The sequence below is a fragment of the Aquarana catesbeiana genome, linkage group LG01 (assembly GCF_042186555.1).
Source record: "Aquarana catesbeiana isolate 2022-GZ linkage group LG01, ASM4218655v1, whole genome shotgun sequence".
Lineage (NCBI taxonomy): Eukaryota > Metazoa > Chordata > Amphibia > Anura > Ranidae > Aquarana > Aquarana catesbeiana.
In genome coordinates, this window is record NC_133324.1 from 799,559,746 (window position 1) to 799,586,359 (window position 26,614).

The 26,614-nt window shown below is 42.7% G+C and overlaps 1 protein-coding gene across 1 annotated transcript in view; it reads left to right on the forward strand.

Moving 5' to 3' along the window:
- LOC141114200 (plasma kallikrein-like) overlaps window positions 1-26,614 on the forward strand; it is a 228,882-nt gene that overhangs the window by 189,782 nt on the left and 12,486 nt on the right. Inside the window, exons 14-15 of the mRNA XM_073607743.1 lie at window positions 12,094-12,233; window positions 19,877-20,031. Coding sequence (XP_073463844.1) covers window positions 12,094-12,233; window positions 19,877-20,031 — 295 coding nt within the window. The remainder of the gene's footprint in view (window positions 1-12,093; window positions 12,234-19,876; window positions 20,032-26,614) is intronic.

Below are 26,614 nucleotides of genomic sequence, written 5' to 3' on the forward strand. Positions count from 1 at the left end.
CCATTAACTCAGGAAGAATTGACGGTGCTGGATAAAGGACTTAAATATGCACCTGTAAAGAATTTGAACAAATTTGAAACATACATTAGCATTCAGAAATATGTAAGAAAATTAAACATTAAAAAATATCTGTTGGACAAACCCATCAACATCATTGCTGTGCAAAAAGATCCAGTAGTACATAGTAATTTGAGGAACAAATCTACCTATAACCCCAAACCCAAGAATAACACCCATATAGAGGTATTCAAGGACCTGGTTATGGAAGAAATCAAGAACCTTACATACAAAAAGAGAGAAGAACCTAGAGTGATACGTACTGGAATTCAAAAGCTTACTAAAAGAAAGAACCTTGTTATCAGGCCTTCAGATAAAGGTGGCGGCATTGTAATTCTAACCACTGAACAATATCACAATGGCATGCTGAAGTTATTAAGAGATCAGAGTACATACGCTGCACTCCCCAATAATCCTACATTTAAATGGAAGAAAGAACTAGAACAAATAGTCCAATTGGGTCTTGAAAAAAGTATACTAAATAAAAAGGAAGCCAAATACCTGGTTCCTGAGGCGTGCAGAACACCAATTATCTATGCATTGCCTAAAATCCATAAGGATAAAATTGACCCTCCTTTTAGACCAATCGTCAATGGTATAGAATCGATTACAGCAAGATTGGGAGAGTATATTGACAAGTACCTCCAGCCCGCAGTACAAAGCACGAAAGCCTATCTGAGAGATACAAAGCAAATGCTCCAGATATTGAATGGGAGAAATGACACTGGTACTATCTGGATGGCTACAACAGACGTGTCATCTCTTTACACCACCATACCCCATGGTCTGAGAAAATTCACCAAGCTTCCTCTGTATCAAAGGAAATTTCTCATTAAGTGTTTAGACTTTTGCTTAAAACATAGCCATTTCTGGTATTCTAAACAATTCTACCACCAGAAAACAGGAGTAGCTATGGGGGCGAAATTCGCCCCGAGCGTAGCAGGACTGTCCATGTCCCAATGGGAAGAAGAAATGGTGTTTTTAGAGCCCCCTAAAGAGCTTCTGATGTTTAAAAGATATATTGATGAAATTTTTATTTTATGAGAGGGTGAAAGAGATCTTTTAACGTCATTTTTTCTTAAACTGAACAACAATACCAACAATATTGTATTGACTTGGCAAATTGAAGAACAGTCTATCGCATTCCTAGATTTGGAGATCACATGCATTAACAACCAATATATCACCAAGACCTTCTTCAAGAATGTTGATCGTAATAGCTACTTGCCTTTAAGCAGTTGCCATCACAGAAATTGGCTATTTAATATCCCTAAAGGCCAGATAATGCGACTACGACGCAACTGCACTTTAGAGGAAGACTTTGAAGCGCAGGCAAAGTCGATTGGAATGAGGTTCATAGATAAAGGATATGGGTGTCCGTTTATGAAGCAGTGAAATCTATTCACTGCTTCGATCTCCGGCATTTACAGTGAAGATTTTTCTCCTCTGTGTGCCAGTTTATGAAGCTTTGTAGATCGCTTCACCTTTGGAGGAGTGAAGAGATCTACAAATGCTTTCAACAGTGGAGAACGGCTCCTGATACTGGAATCTCGTGAGACTTTACGAGATTACAGCACCAGAAATACAGAGATGTCAGTTTATTAAGCAGTGATAAATTATCACCGCTCAATACACGAACAGACGGCGTGAATTACTGTTAATAAAATAATGAGTCCCCCTACATTATATACATATGTATACACACACACATTATATATACATGTATATACACATACATTATATATATATATATATACATATACACATTATATGTATATATGTATATATATGTATACACATAAATATGACAGGGGGACATGCTTACAGTGTTGGGGGGTCTGAACGAGGCATAAGGAAGTTAAAAATCTTCCTCCTTCCCCCTCAGATCCCCCCAGATTTCCTCTTCACTCCCCGATTCACCACCTCTGAGCTGGTGAACCTGGGAGTGTGAATTCTGACTCAGATCGCCAGTGAAGCAGTGAGATCACCGCTTCATAAACTGGCCCTTTCTGTGTCATTCAATGAGGATTCTCCGTGTGTAGAGATAATCGGCGGGAGAACAAGTTCAAACATGTTCTCCCCCGATTATCACTGTTTCATAAACTGTTTATGGACTGTGATCAGCGGCGATCCTTGGGATCACCGCTGATCACTGCTTCATAAACGGACACCATGATCAGGAGTTTATAAACGATCAAATAATAGAGGTAGGACGGATGCAAAGACAGGAACTACTTGAGGATAAAATACCCACCTGTCAACTGGACCAATTCCCCTTAGTCTTAGACTATAATTTTCAATATAAAAAGATTGAGAGCATTATATCCCGCCATTGGCATATCCTCAAATCAGATAAAGGCCTGGGAGAACTACTACCAGAGAAACCTAAATTTATTTACAAAAGAGCTTCCACCTTGAGAGATCGACTGGTCAAAAGCGTGATTGATCCCCCCAAAAAACTTTTTTATTTTTTCACTGGCAAAGAGTTTTATCCTTGTAAATGCTGCTACGCCTGTACTCGAACTAAACATCCGAATCAAAAAGTATTCTCATTTCAATCTAATAGCAATGGCACCAAATTCAATATTAACGAGTTCATTGGATGCAACACTGAAGGGGCTGTCTATGTATTGGAGTGCAGTTGTGGCCTCCAATACGTGGGCCGCACCAAAAGAGTATTAAGAATCCGCATTAAGGAGCATGTTCAAAATATAAAAAATGGCTTTGACAAACACAATGTCTCTAGGCATTTCGATAAATATCACAATAGAGATCCTAGGCATTTGAAATTTTGGGGTATCGAACCTTACACCAAACCATGGCGAGGGGGGCATAAAGTGAGGATTTTAAGCAAATTAGAGTCTAAATAGATATTCTCCTTAGACACCTTGGCCCCAAAGGGACTCAACATCGAGTTTGACTTAAATTGCTTCATAAGCGACTTTTAGCTATATCTCCTCCGCCCCCCTTCCCTATGTTCTTTCCTTCCCCTGCCCAGGATTGGGTCCTACTCTCCTATATCGTTTTATAGTACCATATTATATTGAGTTTATTCATTTATCTGTTTTTGAATATTTTTTCCTTGTCTATGACTTGGTTCTATTCTCTCATATTTCAGTCTTGAGTTTGTCTGTTTGCACAAGTGCTTTTTACCTGTACATTATATTATTTTTGGCCCAGTTGGTGTGTGACACCTCCCGAGCTCCTGTTTCCATACTAGTTTTCCCTATGTTTTTTGAATATACTATTTTTTGTTATTTTTTATGCTTCATGCGATTTTATATTTTTCACTAGAGCATAACACCTGTATGGGAGTGATGAGTTTTCTACACCCATATATAACTTTGCTATATATTTTTTTACCCCTTTTTAAATTTAGTATTCTTATTATGTTTTAAAGATTAATAAATGTATTCTGTTTTTTTAATAGCCAGGTTATCACTCCTTCCCGATGTGATTTGTTTCCTGCTCTATACACTGGAGCGTTTTTTATATATATCGTTTTTATATACATCTTTTTTATATACATCTATTTTTATATTTCTTTCTTTTAACATTGCATCCTCGCCATAAGTCTCTGATTCATGAGACTTGTGATGTCTGTGGTCCCTCTTCCCAGCAGGATCATTATATTGGCTGCGTTTATAAAATCACTCTGTCATATTGCCCATATGTATAGGAAGCCCTGGGTAAATGGCCGCCAGGTGCTGACTATACTATTTACTATAGCGTTCTCCGGTTCGCCGTGCGTCTATTACACGGGGACCATTTAAAAGAAGTCATGTGATATGATGACACGCGTTAGGAGCACGGGACGCTGCCACACAACAGCTATTGTGACGAGCACGGCGCTCGCGGAGTTTTTACCCCCCAGCTGTCATCTTTTGTAAGTTTATGACATTTTAGTTTGTGTAATAAAGTGTTATCATACGGGATCACGCTATGTGCAGCTTTTTTGTTTCGATACTGCACTGTTTATACGTTTTATGACGAGTGGTGAGCAACAGGAGGCGAGAGACGTTGGAGGGTCCTTGGCCAGCAGCTGGGAATATACGAGCTCGGCGCTCGTGGGTTGAGGCTTGCGCTCATTGGTCACAAGTGAGTGCAACCCCCCCTCTCTCCCCCTCATCCTGCCTTTCCTCCTGTGTTCTTAAACATCAAATGGTATCACACCATATGCTGTTTATCTTGTCTTTCTCTGCATATCACATATCGCACCTGTGAGCTACACCATCTGCTGCATTTTTTGGACTTTACCATCTACTGGGCTTCAAATATATATGCTGTATACCTTACAGCTGTAAGGTAAGGGGCCTGCGGACATGGAGGTGTTCCCACTGAAGATCACTCCCCTCCTTTCACTTATACCATTGTGTCTTTGGATTGTCACTCAGAAGTGTCACATTTGGTGGCGGGACTTTTTTTCATATTTTATTCGCCATTATATATATATATATATTTTGTCATGCTGAGTTCCTTCTCATGTTTTTGATCTACTTGCTAGTTGCTAAGTGGTTTGGTTTTTTACAACACTTATCACCGGGACTATTATATATATAATCATTTATGCATTTGTTTATTCATGCACCCAGTGTGTTGATTTTTTTTCACTCACACATTTCACATATTGTAATTATCACCTTTGTTATTTTATGTTGGCTTGGTTGCCTTTTATATTCATGTGCACTGTTCATTGTTATGTCATGTAATTCATCTTCCTTGTTGCTTTATGTCAGCATTTTTTCTTTATACACCATTTAGTGGTATTCTCATTGTGTTTAATATATGCACATGTCAGCGTTTTCTCCCTTATTCTCGGTTTATTGACTTTCTATTGTTTTTTAGGTCACCTGGCATGTTTGTCACATGCACTTTAGTCTAGTCCCCTCCCCTTTCCCTTCATCCCCTTCCTTTCACAGCACAACTACCATCCCCCTATTATTCACTCATATTTTCCAAGTCCCTGGAGAGCCACCACACAGATATTTGTCCTGTGCTTCAGAAACTAAGAGAGAACAATCTCTATTGTAAATTGGAGAAGTGTGAATTCCATCATGAACAGGTTAAATTCCTGGGTTATGTCATTTCCACTGCTGTTTTTTTGATGGACCCAGAGAAACTTTCAGCAGTCCTACAGTGGACCCGACCCGTGGGTTTATGTCCTCTGCAGCGTTTTCTTGACTTTGCCAACTATTATCGGAAGTTTATTCGTAACTTCTCGTCTCTGGTCAAGCCCCTGACTGATATGACCAGAAAGGACGGTAACCCACAGAGTTGGTCTCTGGAGTCCATTAAGGTCTTTGAGATTCTCAAGGCTGTCTTTGTTTCTGCTCCTGTGTTGGCACATCCTGATCCTACGTTACCTTTTCTCCTTGAGGTTGATGCTTCTGAGACTGGAGTTGGAACCCTTCTGTCTCAATGTCCTACCTCTGAGAGCGCTATGCATCCTTGTGGCTACTTTTCCAAGAAATTGTCACCTGCAGAGTGCAATTATGAGATTGGTGACAGAGAGCTGTTAGTGATCATTTTAGCCCTGAAAGAATGGAGACATTTCCTCAAAGGTACCACTGTGCCGGTTCTCTTTCTAACTGACCATAAGAATCTCACATTCTTGTCTGAGGCTAAACGCCTCTCTCCCAGAAGGGCGCGATGGGCTCTTTTCTTGTCAAGTTTCAATTACATTGTCTCATTCTTACCCAGTACTAAAAATGTAAGGGCTGACGCTTGGTCACGACAATTTTCCTCCACTTCCAAGATGGAGTCGGTTCCGGTTCCTGTGATTCCTACTGATCGTATTCTGGCTACAGTTCGCACCAGTCTCACTTCTCCTTTGGGTGACAAAATTCTTGCTGCACGGGTCCATGCTCCTCCTGAGAAACCTTGTGACCACTGCTTTGTCCCAGAGTGTCTTCATACCGTACTCCATACTTACTATTCTCCCAAGGCTGCTGGCCACCCTGGGAAGAATCAACTTTTTAGGGCCATTTCCCAACAACTCTGGTGGCCTAATTTATGTGCTGATGTAACCGCCTTCGTAGCTGCCTGTTCCGTGTGTGCTCAGATTAAGACTCCACGACACCTTCCAGTGGGTCTCCTACAACCCATACCAAATGGAGAGAGGCCCGGACCCACCTGTCTATGGATTTCATTGTGGAGTTACCCAACTCCCAGGGCAACACAGTTATCCTTATGATGGTTGACAGTCTCTCAAAAATGTCTCATATTCCACTTAGGGGTAAGGGTAGGCAGTTTGTGTCCTGGTTCTGGCGAGCCTTTTGTGCACAGTTGGGAATTCAGCTTGCTTTCTGCTCTGCGTATCACCCACAGTCTAATGGGGCGGCAGAACGAGCCAATCAATCCTTGGAGCAATTCCTACATTGCTATATTTCTGACCATCATAACAACTGGTCAGACCTATTACTGTGGGCAGAGTTTGCTCACAATAGTGCCTTGAATTCTGCTTCCCGATTGTCCCCGTTTATGGCGAACTATGGTTTCCAACTTTCCATGTTGCCTGGCTGTTTTGTTCCGCAGAGTATTCCTGCATTAGAGGAGCATCTCTGTGGTCTTCGTTCCACTTGGGCACAAGCCCAGGAGCCTTTGCGACATGCTAATGATAGGTACAGACTCCATTCTGACCGCAGATGCCTGCCCGTGCCTTCCTACCAGGTTGGGGACAGGGTCTGGCTGTCATCTCGCAACCTCCAACTTCGTGTTCCCTCAATGAAGTTTGTACCTCAGTTTATTGGGCCTTTCCATATTCTTCGCAGGATTAACCCAGTGGCTTACGCATTAGACCTTCTTTCTAACATGCGTATTTCAAATGTATTTCATGTCTCCTTATTAAAACCTTTGGTCTGCAACCGCTTTACCACCTCAGTGCCACATCCTCACCCTGTTCAGGTTGAGAACCATGCGGAGTATGAAGTACAGTCCATTGTTGATTCCCGTAGGTTTCGTGGGCAAATACAGTACCTGGTGCATTGGAAAGGGTACAGTCCAGAGGAACGCTCTTTTGTCCCATCCTCGGATGTACACGCCCCTGTCCTCCACGGTGATTTCCATAGACATTTTCCCCTCAAGCCTGGTGGTCCTCTGAGGGGGAGGGGTCATTGAGGAGGGGATAGTGTCTGGGCTGGGCCCATCCCTCCCTTCTCTGAGCTGGCCGCTCAGCTGTCGTCTAATTGCCAGCTCCTATCTCTCCACACTGGCTCACCTGTTGATGATCCTGCTTGTCGGTCCTGCCTACTTAAGCCGTCCAGTCCAGATGATCTCTGCCTTCACCTTGGTCACATCTCTAGAGACGCAATCCTGTGTTCCTGTTAAAGACTTGCTTGGCTGACATCCCTTCTGGCTTCCTAATGTTTTGGCTTGTCTGACTAGCCTTTCCGGTTTCTGAACTCTGGCTATGTTTTGACTATGTTTACTCTGTTTACCTTTTATTTTATTAATCTTAAACAAGTGTGATTTAACTTCTGTCTCAGTCTGATTCATGGTTTCTGACAGTGTTCACATTAAAGGGGTGTCAAACTGGCGGCCCTCCAGCTGTTGCGGAACTACAAGTCCCATCATGCCTCTGCCTGTGGGGACATGCTTGTAACTGTCAGCCTTGGAATGCTTCATGGGACTTGTAGATCCGTAACAGCTGGAGGGCCACCAGTTTTTAGAGAATAGAACGATGGAGGGATGCCAAGTCACTGCTGGGAGGGAGGAGCAGGGGAGCTGAGCTGCCTCAGAAAATGACTTGGGACAACTTCTGTGCTTCTGCTCTAAACTTAGATGACTTTTTCCACAATGCCACAATGAAAGTGCATAGGTGAGTAAATGCTTGCAGTAAAGCACATTTACTGCTAGTTAAAATGAATGTAAACTCTAATAATTAACTCATATTTTCTGTTAACTACTGTATGTATACCTTTGAATGCATGTTGTTATATCTGTTTCATAAGTGTAAAAAAAAACCTGTTGATCCTGACAGAAATCCAGTTGATAACTTCCCGTACACTCTGCCTTTGCTGCACTGTTAGCACTGTTTTCACTTCTCTCTGTGGACTACAGAAAACATCCTCTCTGTTATGGAGAAAAGGTTAGGGGAAGGTATTCTGTAGTCCTAACACACTTCCTGTCCTGGAGTGACAACTGATAATAATGCTCTTGCATAGATATAGTATGGGGGACTGGGACTGGAAGTATGTTGGCAGGATCACCAAGTAAAAATAAAGGAAAAAAGGCTTAAAATTATAAAATGTGTGCACCCACCACATCTAGGGACTGGTAAGCTGCAATATGTTAGATTTTCGTTCCATTTAGATATGCTTTGGGGATATGAGATCACTAACGTCCATAGCCTTGTTAATGGTTTACTTTAAAGAGAAACTTCTAACAATGTAGGTTAATCAATCTGAGTACATGGCAGAAAATAATACATAAGCAAAGGTCATCTTGAGTAAAAACTGAAAGCAAAAATGTTTAGTAGATTTAGACACATGGACAGCTAAAGGTAAGCATGTCCCTATTCCCCTCTTCTCTGAAGCCTTCCCATTCGTGCTTTGATGTAATAGTACCAAGCTGATCAATAGGGAGGATCAGGCGGGGGTAAACAATTGGGTCAAAGTCCACTTTTATAGGGAAAAGTTGAGATCTGCATATATATTTAGCAGGCTTTATGCTTTACAACAGCTGTATGTGATTTTGGCAACCCTCCTTCCCTTTTGTACCAGTAGGAGATTGCCAAAAAATAAGGGTCTCAGCAACATTTTCCTTAGCTATCAGCAGGGCCGTCTTTACCGCGGGGCAAAAAAGGCATCTGCCCAGGGCCCTGGCATTGTTGGGGGGCCCTGCACTGCCCGCCCTTTGAGCCCCATGCTGCCCGCCGGATTTCAGCCACCTCCGGTGCTGGTCGCATGCTAGCTGCTCACTACTGTCACTTGGAAATACACAGGCACTGCTTGTGTATTTCCAAGTGACAGCGCTCCTCTTCCGGCAGCCCTCTCTCATCCCTTGGGTATACACATCGATCTATGAGAGCAGAGGGGAAAGGGGGCGGGGACTCTGCACAGGGGAAGCTGCTTCTGGGGCTGGCAGGCTGCACGGACATCGGAGGACAACATGCTGTGAGTAGCATTTGGGACCGAGGAAAACCCTGTACTGGAATCCGGGAGGGGGGGACTCGACTTGCTACTCCACAGAACACACAAGAGGAGAGGGAGGGGAGGAGGATTCTGTTAGTTTTGGAGGCATTGAAGTAGAGTAAAATATGTGTCAAACCTTAAGAGATGGTTTTCAGTTCCCAGAAACCTTGGGGGTGGTACGTGGCTTGGGAGGAGGCAGTTCCAGATACTGTAATCATCAAATCATCAGTGACTCTGAGGACTCTGTAAACTTGCACTGCATGGGCTTCCATATTCTTCAAAGCCTGCAAAAGGACCCGAGAATATATGGTATCAAGGAGAAGGATCATTATCGTTTGGCAAACCTGCTTGACAACCGATACAAGGGGACAGTGTCAGAACTAATCCTGCCCTCGCAGAGGAAGTACAGGATGAAATATCTTGAGGACACCTTAAAGAGGAGATTTTGTAACATCTTTCCAGACTCTGTTGGTTGCAATCTCATGGAAAAGGTAGTTTTGAGGCTTCTGTTGGTCAAAGGAGGAGCGGCGGAGAAGGGGCCCGCCTAAGTGATGGTTTAAAAAAAAAAATTTGTCCTCAACACCCAGGGCTGTCAGCTTCAAGATCCCATTGGCAGCGTCTGCATTATATGGTGGAGGGTTATCTAGGAGCGAAAACAGAAATGAGAATAGACCACTGCCCAGTATGCAATTGAGCTGCTGGGCTGCCCTGCATCCAGCATGATTTCCAAATGGGCATTCAGTGCTACCAGAGGTTTTGTGACAGATAAAGTGCATCTGTTCACTGACTCTGTTGACCGACTGACATTTGTCAAAATGAATCAGTCCTGGATTAGCAGCAGCTATCAAGCCCATGATTCCAATGTTGCGGATTAAGTGTTTTGGGGATCTCAAATCTCTGCAAGACTGTCTAGGCTGCCTAGCTTTGTGGGTGTTGATTTTATCTTGAAGTAATGTTTGGGTAAAAGTTTCATGGGAACAATTAACACCTAAGGATCAATTTTTCTGCACCTGTTTGACAGGTGCATCACATTTCAATGTTTTACAGCCAATTCTTGCTTTCGTCAAGAGTACCTTTATAGGGTTACGGTGTGAAGGCACCACAAACACCCAAAGACCAATTTTTCCACAACTGTTTGACCTGGGCATATAATTTCAATTTTTTTACAGCAAGGCCAATTCTTGCTTTCATAAAGAGTACCTCTATAGCAGGGGTCTTCAAACTACGGCCCTCCAGTTGTTCAGGGACTACAATTCCCATCATGCCCAGTCATGTCTGTGAATGTCAGAGTTTTACAATGTCTCATGGGATGTGTAGTGACGCAACAGCTGTAGAGCCGTAGTTTGAAGATTCCTGCTCTATAGGGTTACGTTGTGAAGGCAACACCCACACTCAAAGCCCAATTTTTCCACACCTGTTACTTCTATCCAAAGTCTGTGAAAAAGACAACGAACTTTATCAAAAACAATCGTTAACCTTGGCCTGAGTATACTATCATTTTGCTTCTACACATGAGGCTTCCTCACTGTGGTGCAAAACTTTGTTATTTCCATCCAAAGTCTGCCAAAGAAACACCAAAATGTATGCAAAAAATCTCTAATCTTGTTCCGAGTGCACTAAATTGTGGCCTCATCATACAGACTGGCTCCCCAAGCTGTTGTTTACAAAATAAAGAAAGCTTGCAGGGAAAATCAATTTAAATGTCATTTTTTTTCTTTATAAATGTCAGTTTTGCTGCAGCAGGTTCTATAAAGGGTACAGATGCACCACTTTACATGCAGAATAAGGGGACCCCCCAGGGCAATATATTTAAAGGAATTTTTCATTTTTATTGTTTCACTTTAAGCATCATTAAAATCACTGGTCCTTTTAAAACTCTTTTAAAAGGTCGGGTCCCATAGACTTTAACAGGGTTCGCCATTTAGATCTGAACTTATACGATGTTCAAGAGTTCTGGCACGAACAGATACAGGGGGTGTTCGGCCCATCTCTAGTTATCGGCACTGACTGTGGCAGAGATAGCAGGCAGTGAGTCCTGCCATAGTTAGTGGCCATCAGCAATGTGAGTACATACATGTTGCTGGCTGGCAAGTGACAAAATAAGCAGTAGTGCAATCCACCTTTTTGCTCCCAAAAGCCACGCTCTTCCCACATATGCATTTTATACCTTCCAGTCCTTGTTCTATAACCCGATCTAGTCATATTTTCTTCCACAGGCACATTTCATTGCCCATTTTTTAACTTTTAGCAACCAATGCAGCTTCTTTCTTCTTGTGTCCTAGCCTTTCCTGTTTGACCATCCACAATAAAGTGGAAGGTGATGGTGTGGATTGGCAACCAGTTTGCCCTGTAGGCTTTCAATCCACTACTGTCCCTGTTGGAAGATAGAATGAATTAAACTTTCTAGCACTGGTACAGTGGTAATCCTTATAATATTAACATGGAGTGGATGTCATTAGACTGCTGTCAGACCACATTACTGCACATAAGGGCTAGCTTTATACAAAACTGGACCATCTCATGCACTCAAGTACACTCAGCACATGTCAATATACTCAACTGAAACAGTACACTGACCACTTAACCCATCGCTTCTTTTACCTACCTAAGAGCTCCCATCAGTGGATCAACAGGTTGTACCTGCACCTCTGGTCAGCTGCCTAATTTTCTCTTGGCTTTCTTTGATGGATCTGGTGCCAGGTACTGAACACACAGCATTTAATACTGGTTTGGGAAACATGGGTTAAGCTTCCTTATTTGTGTCTTCTTCTTACCTTTGGTTAGAAAGCATTAGTGCATTTATCTATTCATATGCTCTTATTGCCGTCTTTTGTAAATCTAACTTAACTTACAAAATGTTAACTTACAAAATCATTTATCAAGCTTTTCTTCAAATAACATTCAGGTACTACTGCAGATGTGTTGCAGAAAGCAGAGGTTCCACTGAAGTCAAGTATGGAATGTCAAAAAAGCTATTTAGATGTAAAACTAACTGAAAAGATCTTTTGTGCAGGATACGAACAGGGCGTCATTGATTCATGTAAGGTGAGTTTATAATATAGGCTTAAAATACCTTGCTATGTGTACAAGTACTATCTTAAAGTATTAAAAAAAGTTATTAAAATAAAAAAATGCTGCCGCTATAAAGTGCAGACATATCTCTGGTCACAGTCAAATCATGTCTTGTTCTGCAAGGTCAGACTTTTTGGGTATGGTTGGAGTTTGCCCAAGTCCAGCCCCACAGTTATTTACTATGATACGCAGGCTCCTTGGTCCATAGGAATGTATGAGAGGCAGAAAGGGATGGGCAAGCTTTGGCAACATATGAAATTGGCAACATATGATCTTTTGTCTGTCAGAATAGCCCAGGATTTGGCTGTGACAGAAGGATTTGTGAACATGCTGTGGGTATTTGCAGGCTTGTCTATGTGTCGGCACTTTATACCTGCAAAAAATTTTTTTTATTATTCTCAAGACAGATTTTCTTTCAGCATTCATTTTCTATTTTACCTTGCAATAGACTCAAACCCCTTTAAGATGCAGGTGCAAATACTTTCAATGCATTCAGTCCCATCATGCCCGGGGACTGTGACGTCATAAGGGGGTGGGATCACCGGGTGACATCTCCCGGTGGCCACGCCCCATGCCTATATAATTGGTTGCGGACCTCGCTCATGGCATTACAGCGAGAGGGAGCGTCATGTCAACATCTCTGGAAGAGAAGAGGGAAGAAGACATCTCAGAAGACTGGGCTTCTCCGCTGGTAAAAGAGCAGAAGATAACGGAAGAGCCCGGCAGAAGGAAGAAGGCACCGGAGAAGAACCAGAGAGTGCGGCGATTTCACCGGAGAGAAGGAGAAGAGGCCTGAGAGACTCCCGAAGTCGGCAGAAGACCCCTGAAGTCGGAAGAAGACCCCCAGAGCTGCCTAATAAATTACTTTTAAAACCTGTGTGGTGTGTTTTTTTATTGACACTTTTTTCCCCAGGTGAATGGGTAGGGGTACAATGTACCCCATACTCATTCACATAGGGTGGGGGGCCGGGATCTGGGGTGCCCCTTATTAAAGGGGGCTCCCGGATTCCGATAAGCCCCCGCCCACAGACCCCGACAACCAACTGCCAGGGTTGTCAGGAAGAATCCCTTGTCCTCATCAACATGGGAACGAGGTGCTTTGGGGTGGGGGGCCGCAGGGCGCCGCCCTTGCCCCAAAGCACCAACCCCCCATGTTGAGGGCATGCGGCCTGGTACGGTTCTGGAGGGGGGGCGCTCGCTTGTTCCCACCCCCTTTCCTGACAGACTGGGCTGCGTGCTCGGATAAGGGTCTGGTATGGATTTTGGGGGGACCCCCATGCCGTTTTTTGGGCGTAGGAGGTGTCCCTTGGAATCCATACCAGACCGAGGGGCCTGGTATGCTTTTGGAGGGGAACCCATGCCGGTTTTTTATTTAAAATTTGGCGTGGAGTTCCCCCTCAGGATTGATACCAAACAGTGCCTGGCATTGGCGAGGATCCAAGTCGGATCCCCGTTCAATATGAGTCGGTACCCTGTCGGGTTGCTATGGAAATGGAAAACCACAGCTAAATGCAACCACAGCTGATCGCAGTGCCTAGTGTCTTGAATTTCACAGAAAAAAAACTATGCTTTTAACTGCAGCAGAATAGCCGTCCGTGTGAAAGGCGCCTTAACCGTAGAGAAACACTTTAGGCTACATTAACTAGGGCACATAGGAGGTCTAAAACACAGGCTATCCAACCAAACAACACATTAAAAAATACCAAAGCAACACCAAACACAAAATAACACAGCTCAAACATACACTCCTGTTCCCAAAGAAAGGTCATATATTTAACTCTGGCATCAGCTTCCACAGGAACAAGACAACAAGAGAAATACAAACAATGATGGTTGCATGCATGATCTTTTCATCTCAAAACAAAAGACCTCCCTCCTGCTATAATTGATGCTATTGCCCAGAATTGCCTGTAAAACATGTCCCAGAAATGCATAGCCATCCTTCCCCCTTCAGCCACATGGCCACTTGAATATGCGGCAGCCATTTTCAAAACACTTTCTACAAAATCATTTCAAAATTACTTTAATACAAACCATCTGTGTCTTGAGTCAGTTAAACAATCTACACAACTCATGCAATCTCCCATACATAGGTAATAATCACAATTCAAACATTTCTATTTCTCATATACATCACAAACTTATTACACAACATACAGTTACTTACACAAACATTTTAGGTTGTATTAAATGGGTCCTATAGAGGAAATAAGTATCCCAAACAATAGACCTATCTACAATGACAAACATACAATTAAAATCCCGCCATTATACAAAAAGATGAAAAATTAGTTCTTTCGCAAAGTAGAACCTACCTAACACAGCGGAGAGAGAAAACAAACCCCTTTGCCTCAGGACAACAAAGGATTTCAAACGGTTTGATGTCCTGGACTGGGATCCACTCTCCCCCCTCCTGATCCGGTATGTAGGAGGTTCTGTTCGCTCCATAAAATCCTGGCTCACCATTACTGATGTGGAAATTTCACTATACGCTGTGCGTTATCCATGTCTCCTACGCTAATAAAGCGCCCTTTCAGCCTTTTGGTATAATGCATCTTAGTAAACCCCTGTTTCCTGAGTAAAGCAGACATGACCACCATCCTTACATCCTTAGCTCCAGAGGTCAACTTCCTTCTGGAGACTCTGTGTTTTGTTTATTTATAGTACTTAACAATAGAGGCTTGATAACTTCACAATCAGCCAATAAAGCACAGGCATTCCTTCAAACAAGAGGAGTTATACAAATCTCAACCAATGAACAATGACTAGGACAAGGTCTGGGCATGTCTGTGCAGGGGCAGTGTGTATTTCCCACCTCCCGTTTCTGTAAGCCATCATCTTCAGCTAGACAAAGAAAATCACATGACTGGCCTTGAAATCGTGAACACTGTCCCCGACCATAACGCACCCAAAGACTCCCATTTTTACTGTTGGCATGAACCTTATTCTGCATTGTTAAGAGAACAATGCATTCCCGGATTATACTACCATTCCTGAGGATGGGAGATTATCTGCAGGAACACGCCATAGCCTCTCTACATGCTGATCAGACACACACAAGTGTACATCCCCCATAACCGATAATGTCTTGCAGAGTGAACACATCCCCCCCCAGACGATTGTTGGCGGATATATCCACACACTGCAAATTCTCTACATCTGCAAGAAGCTTTTCACTAACAAAACGGCTCTCAACTGGCGTCAGTCTGTCACTACTAAAATGGGTCTCAAGTGGTGTCAGTCAGTCTTTAGAGCGGGTTGCAGGAGAACTAATACTGAGAGACACTGTGACAATACATATTAAATGTATCTTAATAAAATTTCCACAACAGCCACAGGAGTAATACTAGCTGGACACTGAAATTCTTCTACACAACTAAGGGGCCTCGGGCTCCTGCCTGTCAGGTACTCTCAGTGTTTCCAGCTAAGTTCTACAAGCAAGTGTGTGCTGGAGTGAAGAAGAGGAGCTGTATATAGAGACTGTATATAGGATAAGTTGTCCCTGAAGTTGTTGTTGAAGTCAAGAGGGCATCCCATAACCTTCCCATCAGTATATCCAAGTTATTACCCTCAATAAAACAAAAAAAAAAAAGCAAAAAAAGACTGTTCTCTGTGCCTGTGAAGATTTGTTGTGCCTGGCTGTGCAAGGTGGGGGATCCCATTCTACTTGTGGCTCCTCAGGGGGTGCACTACACTAGGTTTAGTTTTTATTTAACTGCTTACTGACCTGTAATGCACCAAAGTTGCCTCTAAAAACTGGGGTTGATATACCATTTGCCTCTGGGAATTACGAGCACATTTATTCTAAATGTAGAATGGATAGGTGCTGTGAGCTCTGCCATTTTCATGTAGACCTGTACATGGCTCATTTCTATTTAGCTGTCAAATACTATTGCTTGGCCAGTATAGGGGGCCCAAAAATTGGTCTCGCACAGGGGCTTCTTGGTGTTTCTATCCGACACTGCTCTAAACATATCAACTGTACAAGTTCTCAGTAAAGGGCTCAAAAAAGGAGAAGCACATTTTTAAGCTTGCCCCTTGTGATATGCCATTTTACATAAACATGCTCTGAGTCAAGGTGAACAGGCCATCGAATGGTTGCATAAAAACTAGCCTCCAGCAATTGGCATATTTGTCTTTCAGATACCTCTTTGTCGTATTGCCATTAATCAAAAATTGCTTTGATTTGTCCTTGAATTTCTTTGAACTGCTTCTGACTTGCTTAAAGCAGGGCTGGGCTGGGAATAAAAACCAGCCCTAGAAATTATATCATACCAGCCCCATAGCAGTATTATACCAGCCCAACAGCATAAAGTCATTATTTTCTTGTTCATTAAAGGGAAAACCATGCATTTTAATAATTTTATATATATGAGAACAAATGTGGTAACAGTGGAGCAATCTTTCAGAACAATCCATGTATTGCTATAGTGATATTTTGCCAAAATAAAGAATAACCTTTATATCAGTGCCCCCTCACATTATATTCGCTCCCCCCTCAGACTGACCTGGCAGCGCTGTCACTGACCTCCTCTCAGGTGTAACGTGCAGGGCTCAGTCAGCTGGCTCCAACTTAGTGGCTCTGGTTATATCCTATAGTCTCTTCTCCACACGTCTAATCTCTCCCATGGCCCCCATCCCTGCGGCACTCCCACTCTTGACTCTCCTCCAGACTCCCCCTCAGAGACTGCAGACATGATAAAAGACTAGAGAGGTTGCTTACATGATACAAGAGATGGTTAGAGGCTATGGACATGGTACAGGAGATGGTCAGAGGCTGCAGACATGAAACAGGAGATGTCAGAGGCTGCGGACATGCCCCAGGAGGTGGGACTTCGTATGACAGTGGCCGCCAGGTAATTAATTCAAATTCATGCTGTGTCACAGTGGGAAATCTCTGCTCTGTGTGATCCCGTGGCGCTGGCCCCCCTCTCTGAGGCAGCTTCACACTCAGGCCGCAGCTGCCCCTGCCTTGCAGGACCCATGGCAGGGCCGGCCCTGAGCACCCTCCCTCTGCCTTAGTTTGCGCGCCTGGGCTCAGTGCACCCTGTGCACCCGCCCAGCATTGGCCCTGGTCGTAGCCACAGCACAAAGCGCCCCGGGGCAGGCGGCCTACAGGGAAATTTCCTGCTATCATGGTAGTCCAGTCCGGCTCTGGCTTAAAGATTTGCATTGTTTTGAATGGCCTTTACATTTATATTGTCTTATTAAGGGAAGGAAAACATCTCACAAATAAGTCTGTGTATATAAGCTCTTAAGAGTGGCATAGGTAATGTAGAAAACTTTTACATAATGCTCAATAATATTAATTTGGGATGATAGTAGGTGACAGTCAGACAGAGATTAGCTAGAATTGCATACAGGCCACCAAGTACCTTTAATGTATTATGGTATTGGTAAGAAAAAAACGTGAGAAAAAGTACATACTATCGCACATTCCCTACAGTTTTTATGGTCTGCTTTATTCTGAATTCATAATAGGAATTCTAAATCCAGTAATAGAAAACTTCCACTGCATTTAGGCACATTTTCTGTCCTGTCCAACTGTGTCCTTTATTCATCTGCATCATCCAATTCACATTTTTAATGAAAAATCTGATTGGAGGAAAGAGCAGACAACGGGTGTATTGACTGGTCCTTTGCCTCATAAATGATAACAATCCATTGCTAATTTATTCTGTGGGTTACACTACTTAGGAAACCTGCAAACCTACATGCTGTGGAGGACTGGGGCTCAAGAAGAGGCGAGTAGGAAAGGTAGATGGTACATACCTGCATGGACCCAATTTGTTGGTTAAAAGTCCATGTACACCTCACCATTGGGACTTACTGTACATTCAACTTAGTGCATTTTATGAATGCAAAAGACCCCTTAAATTTGTATGGATACACTTTAGGAATTATACTTAAGTTAGCTGTAGAACTTGGCAGTGGAGAGACTGGGGTTTGTGACTGCTCAATGTTTGCTGTGCAGGTTAGTAGTAATATTTACCCATTTTTTCACATCTACATGACACCCAACCCCATCCTCCATTTTTTTTAAAATTGGAAACCTTCTATAATGAATTAATCAGCAATTTTATTATTTAAAAAAAAAAACCCTTGATTAATAATAAGCACAATATTGGCAATACTTTTTTGGAGCATTTGGTTAACTCAAACTGCAACATTTGGTCTTGGGTTTAGGATACTGCAATTTTGTACCATGTTTTGTTTCCTTTGCATGCACAGTGAAACAGTAATACTGAAGTTTAGAAACCACAAATTCCTGCTTAATCGTTGCAGCATGGAAATAATTCTACAGATTTTTGTTACTTATAGTCATGGTAACTTCTTAACCCTAAACTACAGCTTAAAAATAGAGATGTCTGAACACGTCACACATTCGCATCACACAAGAAACTCAAAGACCAACCTTTTTATTGCAGTTTAGTACATACAATAAACCAAGGAAAATAACAAATGCAATCATTGCATGTAGTAGGCTTCAGTGTTGCTCACAACATGAAAGAATATAAAGAAAATAATACATAAACATAAGGTAAATAATCATAACGATAACAAATTCCTTCCTTGTGAAAATCCATGCAAGAAGTTGGTGCAAGATTAAGAGAGCACCTGGAGTATAATAAGACTGCTTTCAGAAATATGCACAAACAATCAGTACACTGCATACATGTAGAGTTACCCGGTCATGTATTAACATAGTTCTCATACCAAGTTAGCCATGGGGCCCATATTTGTTTTTCAAGAAGATATGTTCAAAGACCAACCTTTGATTGTTGTTGTTGTTCAGTCATGTTCGACTCGTCGTGAGCTCATGGACTATAGTGCGCCAGGCTTTTCTGTCCTCCACTGACTCCCAAAGCTTGCTTAACTTCATGTTCATTGTTTTGATGATGCTATCTATCCATCTTGTTTTCTGTCATCCTCTTCTCCTTTTCCCTTCCATGCTTCCCAGCATCAGGGTCTTTTCCAATGAGTCCTATGATTACTTGCTGCAAAATTATCAATTTTGAAATTAGATTTATCTGCTTTGTTTTTTTGCTCCCTATGAAAATGCTAATTGTCTGACTGTCATTGAAAGTACTGAAGCCATTGGATTACCATGACCGCAAGGGAAATTTTCAAAAGAATGGTTCACCAATGACAGTTTATAGACTTCTCAGTAGGGGTTCTTTTAATTTTTTTTGTCCATCTTTTATAAGCCACAGCACCCATTTAGTGTCAATAGGCTCATTCATGTGCTGGTTACTATACCCTCTAAAGATGAAATGTTCCAGTTGGTAGCGTGTGTTTCTCTCTTTCCTGCCCAACCCAAGAAGTCAACATTAAGGTGTTGCAGCTGGCCTCTTTTATTACTAGTTTATTGTACATTATAAAAAAAAATCAGGGGAATCTATCACTGTCATTTGGCTTTGTAATGGTCATTGTTAATGGGTAGAATTGGATATTTGGTGAAAATATTTTGTCACTTAAATCCCTGAGAGATAAAATTATTCAGGATGTGATTCAACTTCGCAACAACTACAAAATTTTAATTTCAGGTGGAGCTGGTCTTTAAACTCTCATGTGTTCATCTTAGTATATGATAATTGTATACATTTATTTTTTAGGGGGACTCTGGTGGACCATTGACATGTGAAGTTGACAAGACATGGTATTTAATTGGCATTACCAGCTGGGGAGAAGGATGTGCCCGACCAGACAAGCCAGGCGTTTACACAAAGGTCACGGAGTACATAGACTGGATTGTAGAACAGACGAAAATGTAAGCATTTTATATTATTATCCTTCCCTCATTCACTAAAATCTATATAGTTTTCACATGATGGGTCACAGGGGTCAGTAATTAAAGTTATTCTCATTTTACAGTTATACTACCAAACCCTTTCAGTATTGAACTTGTTGTTTTATCTCCGTGTTAAAACTGTGTCACTGTTTAACTTGCTGTGAGCTCAAATAGTGATTGATTTTCTATGAGAAATCAAATTATAAACTTGTCATAGCTTTTTCAGCAAACATCTTCAGTAATGACTAACTAAAACAAAAAGTTTTAAATAGAGTATGGGGGATTTCAACCTCTGTCAGTTTTTTCTTTCTTGCCAAACTTTTTTGCCAACAGATGCCTTTTTCTTCAACAATCAGTAAACAATCTATTTAATGAAAATAGAGTCCGATTTTCAGAAAGCCTTGACAAGGTGGGGTTTTTCTTAACCCCTGAGCACAAGTTGGCTCTTTTTATCCTGTGTTATCCTATTTATGAATTAAAAGATCTTTCATCTTTTGAATTCTAAAATCAGTGCTTTGATATCATCATTCATTACTTTCTTTATCCTACCCTACCCCGCCCAGGGTGTCATTTGAGGACCCTGGCATATACAGTTAGGCACAATTTTCATACTTTGGCTCTGTATGCCACCAGAATAAAATTAAAACAAAACAATCCAAATGAATTTGAAGTGAAGACTTTCAGCTTTATTTTAAGGGGTTGAACATAAATATCAAGTACAAATTTTAGGAACTGCAATCATTTTTATACACAGTCCCCCCATTTTAAAGGGCTCAAATGTAATTGGACAAATGAATATTATCATAAATAGAATGTTCATTTTTAATATTTTGTTGAGAATCTTTTAGAATGACTGCCTGAAGTCTGGAACCCATGGACATCACCAAAGGCTGGGTTTTCTCCTTTCTGATGCTTTGCCAGGCTCTAACTGCAGCTGTCTTCAGTTTTTCTTTGTTTGTGTGTCTTTCTGCCTTTATTCTTGCCAGCAAGTGAAATGCATGATCAATTGGGTTGAGATCAGGTTGTTGACTCGGCCATTGCAAAATATTCCACTTCTTTTCCTCCTGGGTTGCTTTTGTAGTGTGTTTTGGATCATTGTCCAATGTCCATCTGTACTGTGAATTGCTGTTCAATCAACTTTGCTGCACTTGACTGAATCTGGGCTGACAGTATATCTCTAAACACTGCAGAATTCATCTGGCTGCTTCATTCTTCTGTCACATCATCAATAAACACCAATGCCCATTGCCAATAGAAGCCATGCATGCCCATGCCATCACACTGCCTCCACCATGTTTTACAGATGAAGTTGTGTGCTTTTGTTTTGGATCAGAACAAAAGTCTGATATTATTATATCTACCCCTGATCAAATTATTGAATATAAAGCATGCATGCTCTGAAGTGATTACGCCGACACTCAGTTCAGAATAAAAAACTTCTTCTGTTTTAATATTTCCGCTTCTCAAGACTTATACCATTTCGCTAGGATTAAGATACGTCAGATAAGACTGGCACATGCAAACCACAAAACAGCCACAAATATATAAATATATTATGACAAAGTATTTGACAAAGTATTGATTTTTAGCTGGGACTTTCATATACTTTCATATGAGGAATTAGCTGTGTTCTTACAATGTCCTCACTTCTTTTAGACCATTGGTGCTATCTTGTTATTTTTTTGAGTGTATTTTCGGAAGAGGTGTGATTCTTCTGTTAACTCTGTTAACTTTTGCAGTTCCACAGTAAGAGAGGGGTAAGCTTTGGTATCTACTGAATATGTTTTTAAGGCTTATAAGCGTAGAAGCTGTTATATGTCAGATATATGTCAGGCATATGAAGCATAAAGCATTTACATAATATGTATAAGATATATATATATATATATATATATATATATATATATATATATATATATATATTAGAATAGACATTTCACCATAATACTCTTAATCACATCATCCATTACAGTCCCCCCTTGAAACTGTCTATTCAGTACTGTCCCTCATACTAAAAGTCCTACTTACCTGGCCCCATTCTCCTCTGCAACTCTCTTGGGCTGTATATAGAGAAGAGCAGCAACTAACTCACTAACCCCCTCGATACAGCTTAGAGAGGGGCAATCAGGTACGGTCTGTCCCTGTAATCCTATGGTGTTGCACCTCGGGGGGAAGTGACTGTAATGGAGTATAACACATAATCATCATTAAGTCTTACATAATCTTCATCATCATCTGGTATTTCCTGGTTCACAAACATGGGAGTAGATTGGTCAATGGCTTTTTCAGCTAGGGTCACTAAAATTATCAAAATGGCTATTCCAATCTGTGGTAAAATTCCCTGCCATCCCCCTTGATCCAGGTGAAGTACTGATCCCAAGGGTTGGAGAGCCCTGAATTCTTTTTTAATTCTTTGGAAAAAAACTCAAGTTTTTGGATGGCTAAAGTCACTTTACCATTTGGGCCTGTGTTATCTGGGATATAAGTAAAGCATGTACTTGTTTCAGGTAACATTTTACACACACACCCCTTTTCAGCTAGGACCATGTCTAAAGCCATGCGGTTTTGGAAAGTCATATGTGAAGCTGCTTCTAGTTGTTCGGCTAAACCTTGGAGTGCATCTCTAGTGAAATTGACAAACCTTTGTTGGTTGTAGATGTAATTTATCCAGTCTACATTCTTATTTACGGTGATGATGGGGATCAGAGATTCGAACCCTGCTGCTACTTGGTCTCTTGCTTTGAACTCATCTGGGACCCCTCTAGGGACCCCTATGGCATCTATGTATACATGAGGGTCAAAGCTTCCTGCTGGGGCACTCCTACGCCTCCTGTTAGGTTGGGGTGTGTTGTTTGTATTTGGCTTTGGGTTTTCCGAGAGAATATGTAGAGTCATTATGGCCTTGGCCAGTGCACATTGTCCTGTCATTCTACTTCTAATTTACATGTATGGGCATGTATGTAATGGATATGGGTTAATCCTCGAGATAAAGCAGTCACATAATCAGTCAATACATCAGATTGAAGCTGCTTTTGCTGTGGAAAATAACAACCCAGTCTGGGGGCTGAACCAAACAATATCTAATAGGGTGACAGACCATGGTTTCCCCTTGGAGTGTACCTAACACTGAATAAGGCAATGGGTAGGCTGTCTGGCCAACTCATTCCTGCTTCCTGAGACATTTTTAGCATTCTAGATTTTATTGTGCCATTCAATCTTTCTACCCACTGCTCTGAGGATGGTATGGGGTGTGGAAAGCTAGTGTGACCCCTAAAGCTAATTTCCTTGGTCACTGAGGCCATGAAAGCCGGTCCCTGATCGCTCTCTATGACCTCTGGGACAACATATCTGCATACTATTTCTGTTAAAAGTCTTTTAGCCGTGGTCTTTGCCGTCATGTTGGTAACGGCATAGCCTTCCGGCCATGTGGAGAACATGTCAATGACAATCAATGCATATTCATATCGGCCACTCTTCGGCATCTGGATGTGGTTGATCTGTATTCTTTGGAAGGGGTACTGGGCTTTTGCTAGATGCTTCAAAGGTACCTTCTCTGTTCTTCCAGGATTGCACTTAGCACAGATGGTGCATGACTTGCAGAAGTTGCTGGTGAGTGGGATGATCCCCGGAGCCATGTAGTATTTGTTGATCAGGGCGTTAATCAAGGTTTTTGATAGATGAGAGGCACCGTGGGCCCACTGCACCACTGCAGGAAACATTGATCGTGGCATAATTCCATGATTCCTTCAACTTCTGTGGCTCCTTTTTTGATCCACACTTCTTTTTCTTCTTCGTCAGCTGCCTCCTGTTGCTCCTTGTGGTGAGTCCTGTTTACAGGAGGGTTTTGTAGAATCATGGTGGTTTGTACAGTCTCTTCAGGGGTATCTATTGGGTCATCCAGGACGGGTGCATTCACTCTGCTGACCACTTCTCGTGTCCCATCTGCAGCTTGTTTTACAGCGGTATCTGCTAGGTCAGGGATATGCAATTAGCAGACCTCCAGCTGTTGCAGAACTACAAATCCCATGAGGCATAGCAAGAGTCTAAAAGCCACAAGCATGGCACCCAGAGGCAGAGGCATGATGGGACCTATAGTTTTGCAACAGCTGGAGGTCCGCTAATTGCAGATCCCTGTGCTAGGTGATTGCCTCGTGCTTCTTGGGAAACCAGCTTGCCGTGCGCTTTCACCTTAAGTATAGCCACTTGTGCTGGGAGGAGTAGGGCATCCATTAAATCCTTGATAGCTTCACTGTGTTTTACAGGTGTTCCTGCTGCTGTCAGGAGCCCTCTGGTTTTCCAGATGATCCCAAAATCGCAGGCCACACCAAGGGCATATCTTGAGTCTGTATAAATGTTGGCTCTTTTTCCTTCTGCCAATTTGCATGCCATAGTTAGGGCCTGGAGTTCTGCTTCCTGGGCAGACATGGAGGAGGGCAATGCTGAAGCCTGAAGAACTGTATCTCGGGTGGTGACTGCATATCCTGTGTGGTACCGTCCAGTGCTGTCTGCATACCTTGAACCATACACAAAAATTGTCAAGTCAGGATTCTCAAAGGCTATTTCACTGACTGTCGGAAAGTGTGTTGTTTCCATTTTCATCACTTCGAAGCAGTCATGAGTGGTGAGATGAGGGTCATTCTCCAAAGCGGTCCCCCCATCGAGAAGAGGAAGCAGAGTGGATGGGTTAAGGTATCACATCGGAGGATGGTGATGTTATTGGGGAGAAGCAAAGCTCACTGGAGTCTGAGGTGCCTCTGCGAGGACCGGTGTTTGGGCTGTACTTGGTTTAGTATGGCAGTTATGTCATGAGGGGCAAGGAGGATCAAAGAATGGCCCAACACAAGGTCAGCAGTCTTGTCCAAAAGGGCTTGGGCTGCAAAGACGGCTCTGAGGCAGGAAGGTCCTCCCCTGGCCACTGAGTCCATTCTACAGGAATAATACCCAATGGGTCTGAGCCTGTTGCCATAGCCCTGAGCCAAAACTCCTGTGGCATGCCCTTGTCTCTCTGAGACAAACAGTTTGAAATTCTTTTGATAGTCTGGAAGGCCCAAAGCAGGGGCTGTTTAGAGGATCTCCTTCAGAGTCTCAAAATTGTCCACAGCTTCTGGAGAAAGCAGGAAAGGGTCAGAGTTCAGGGCATCGTAGAGAGGTTGCATCAAGAGGGAGGCTCCTGGGATCCAAGAACGGCAGTAGGAGATCAACCCAAGGAAAGCATGCAGGGGTTTGTGGCCTTGAGGCAAGGGGATGGCCTTGATTGCAGCAACTCTTTCTTCAATGAGATGTCGGGTGCCTTGGGAGATGCAGTGGCCTAGAAAAATCACATTCTCTCTGCACCACTGGACCTTTTGCTTCAAGGCCTTACATCCTTGCTTGGCCAGGTAGTGGAGGAGGCTTTCAGAGAAGATTGAGGCATCACCAAGGGTATCTGCACAAGCAGGAGGTCATCTATTTACTGAAGGAGTACAATGTCTGGGTGTAACTTCATCCAAGTGTCCAGAATGAGGGCCATTGCCTTGGCGAATTGGGAGGGGGAGTTCTGGGCCCCTTGTGGCATAACAGTTCAGGTGTAGCAGGTGACACACGCTTGCCTGAATCCTAGCTGAGAAGGTCCGTGTGATCCAAGGAGGGGTGGGGTGTCATGTTTCTGATACTGAACGCTTTCATGTGGGCCACGGCTGGGGCTTGGTTGACTGTGGGTGAATTTCTGAGGGCTTCAGCATTCCCTTCGGAAATGGCCGGGTCTTCCGCAGTTGTAGCAGACACGTGGAGTTGGTACTGGTGGGTAGGGATGAGCTTCGTGTTCGAGTCGAACCCATGTTCGACTCGAACATCGGCTGTTCGATCGTTCGCCGAATTGCGAACGTTATGGGCCGTTCGCGCTAAATTCGTGTGGCGCGTCACGGCCCATAATTCACTGCGGCATCGCAGTGCATTGCTGGCTGATGATTGGCCAAGCATGCACTATGACCCGCATGCTTGGCCAATCACAGCGCCGTCAGTAGAGAGAGCTGTAATTGGCCAAAGCCAGGGTGGCTTTGGCCAATTATGGCTCAGGGGATTTAGTACACACCCCACACTATATAAGGCCGCCTGCACGGCGGCCCTGTGTAGTGTGTGTTCCGGTGTGCTGAGAGATAGAGAGAGAGAGAGACAGTGTCATTTGATTTGAGTTAGATAGATTAGGCAGAACAGTCAGTCAGTTAGCTGCACTTACAGTGTATTGTGTATATATATATGCATCCCAGGTGTTGCATATATATATATACACTGTATTCAGTTTAGCTAGATCCGTTCCTGTTATCTTCTATCTAGACTATTTACATTTAATGCAGTGCGTCCTGCTCACAGTGTTCAGCTAGATCCGTTCCTGCTATTTACATTTAGTGCAGTGCGTCCTGCTCACAGTGTTCAGCTAGATCCGTTCCTGTTATCTTCTAGACTATTTACATTTAGTGCAGTGCGTCCTGCTCACAGTGTTCAGCTAGATCCGTTCCTGCAATTTACATTTAGTGCAGTGCGTCCTGCTCACAGTGTTCAGCTAGATCCGTTCCTGCTATTTACA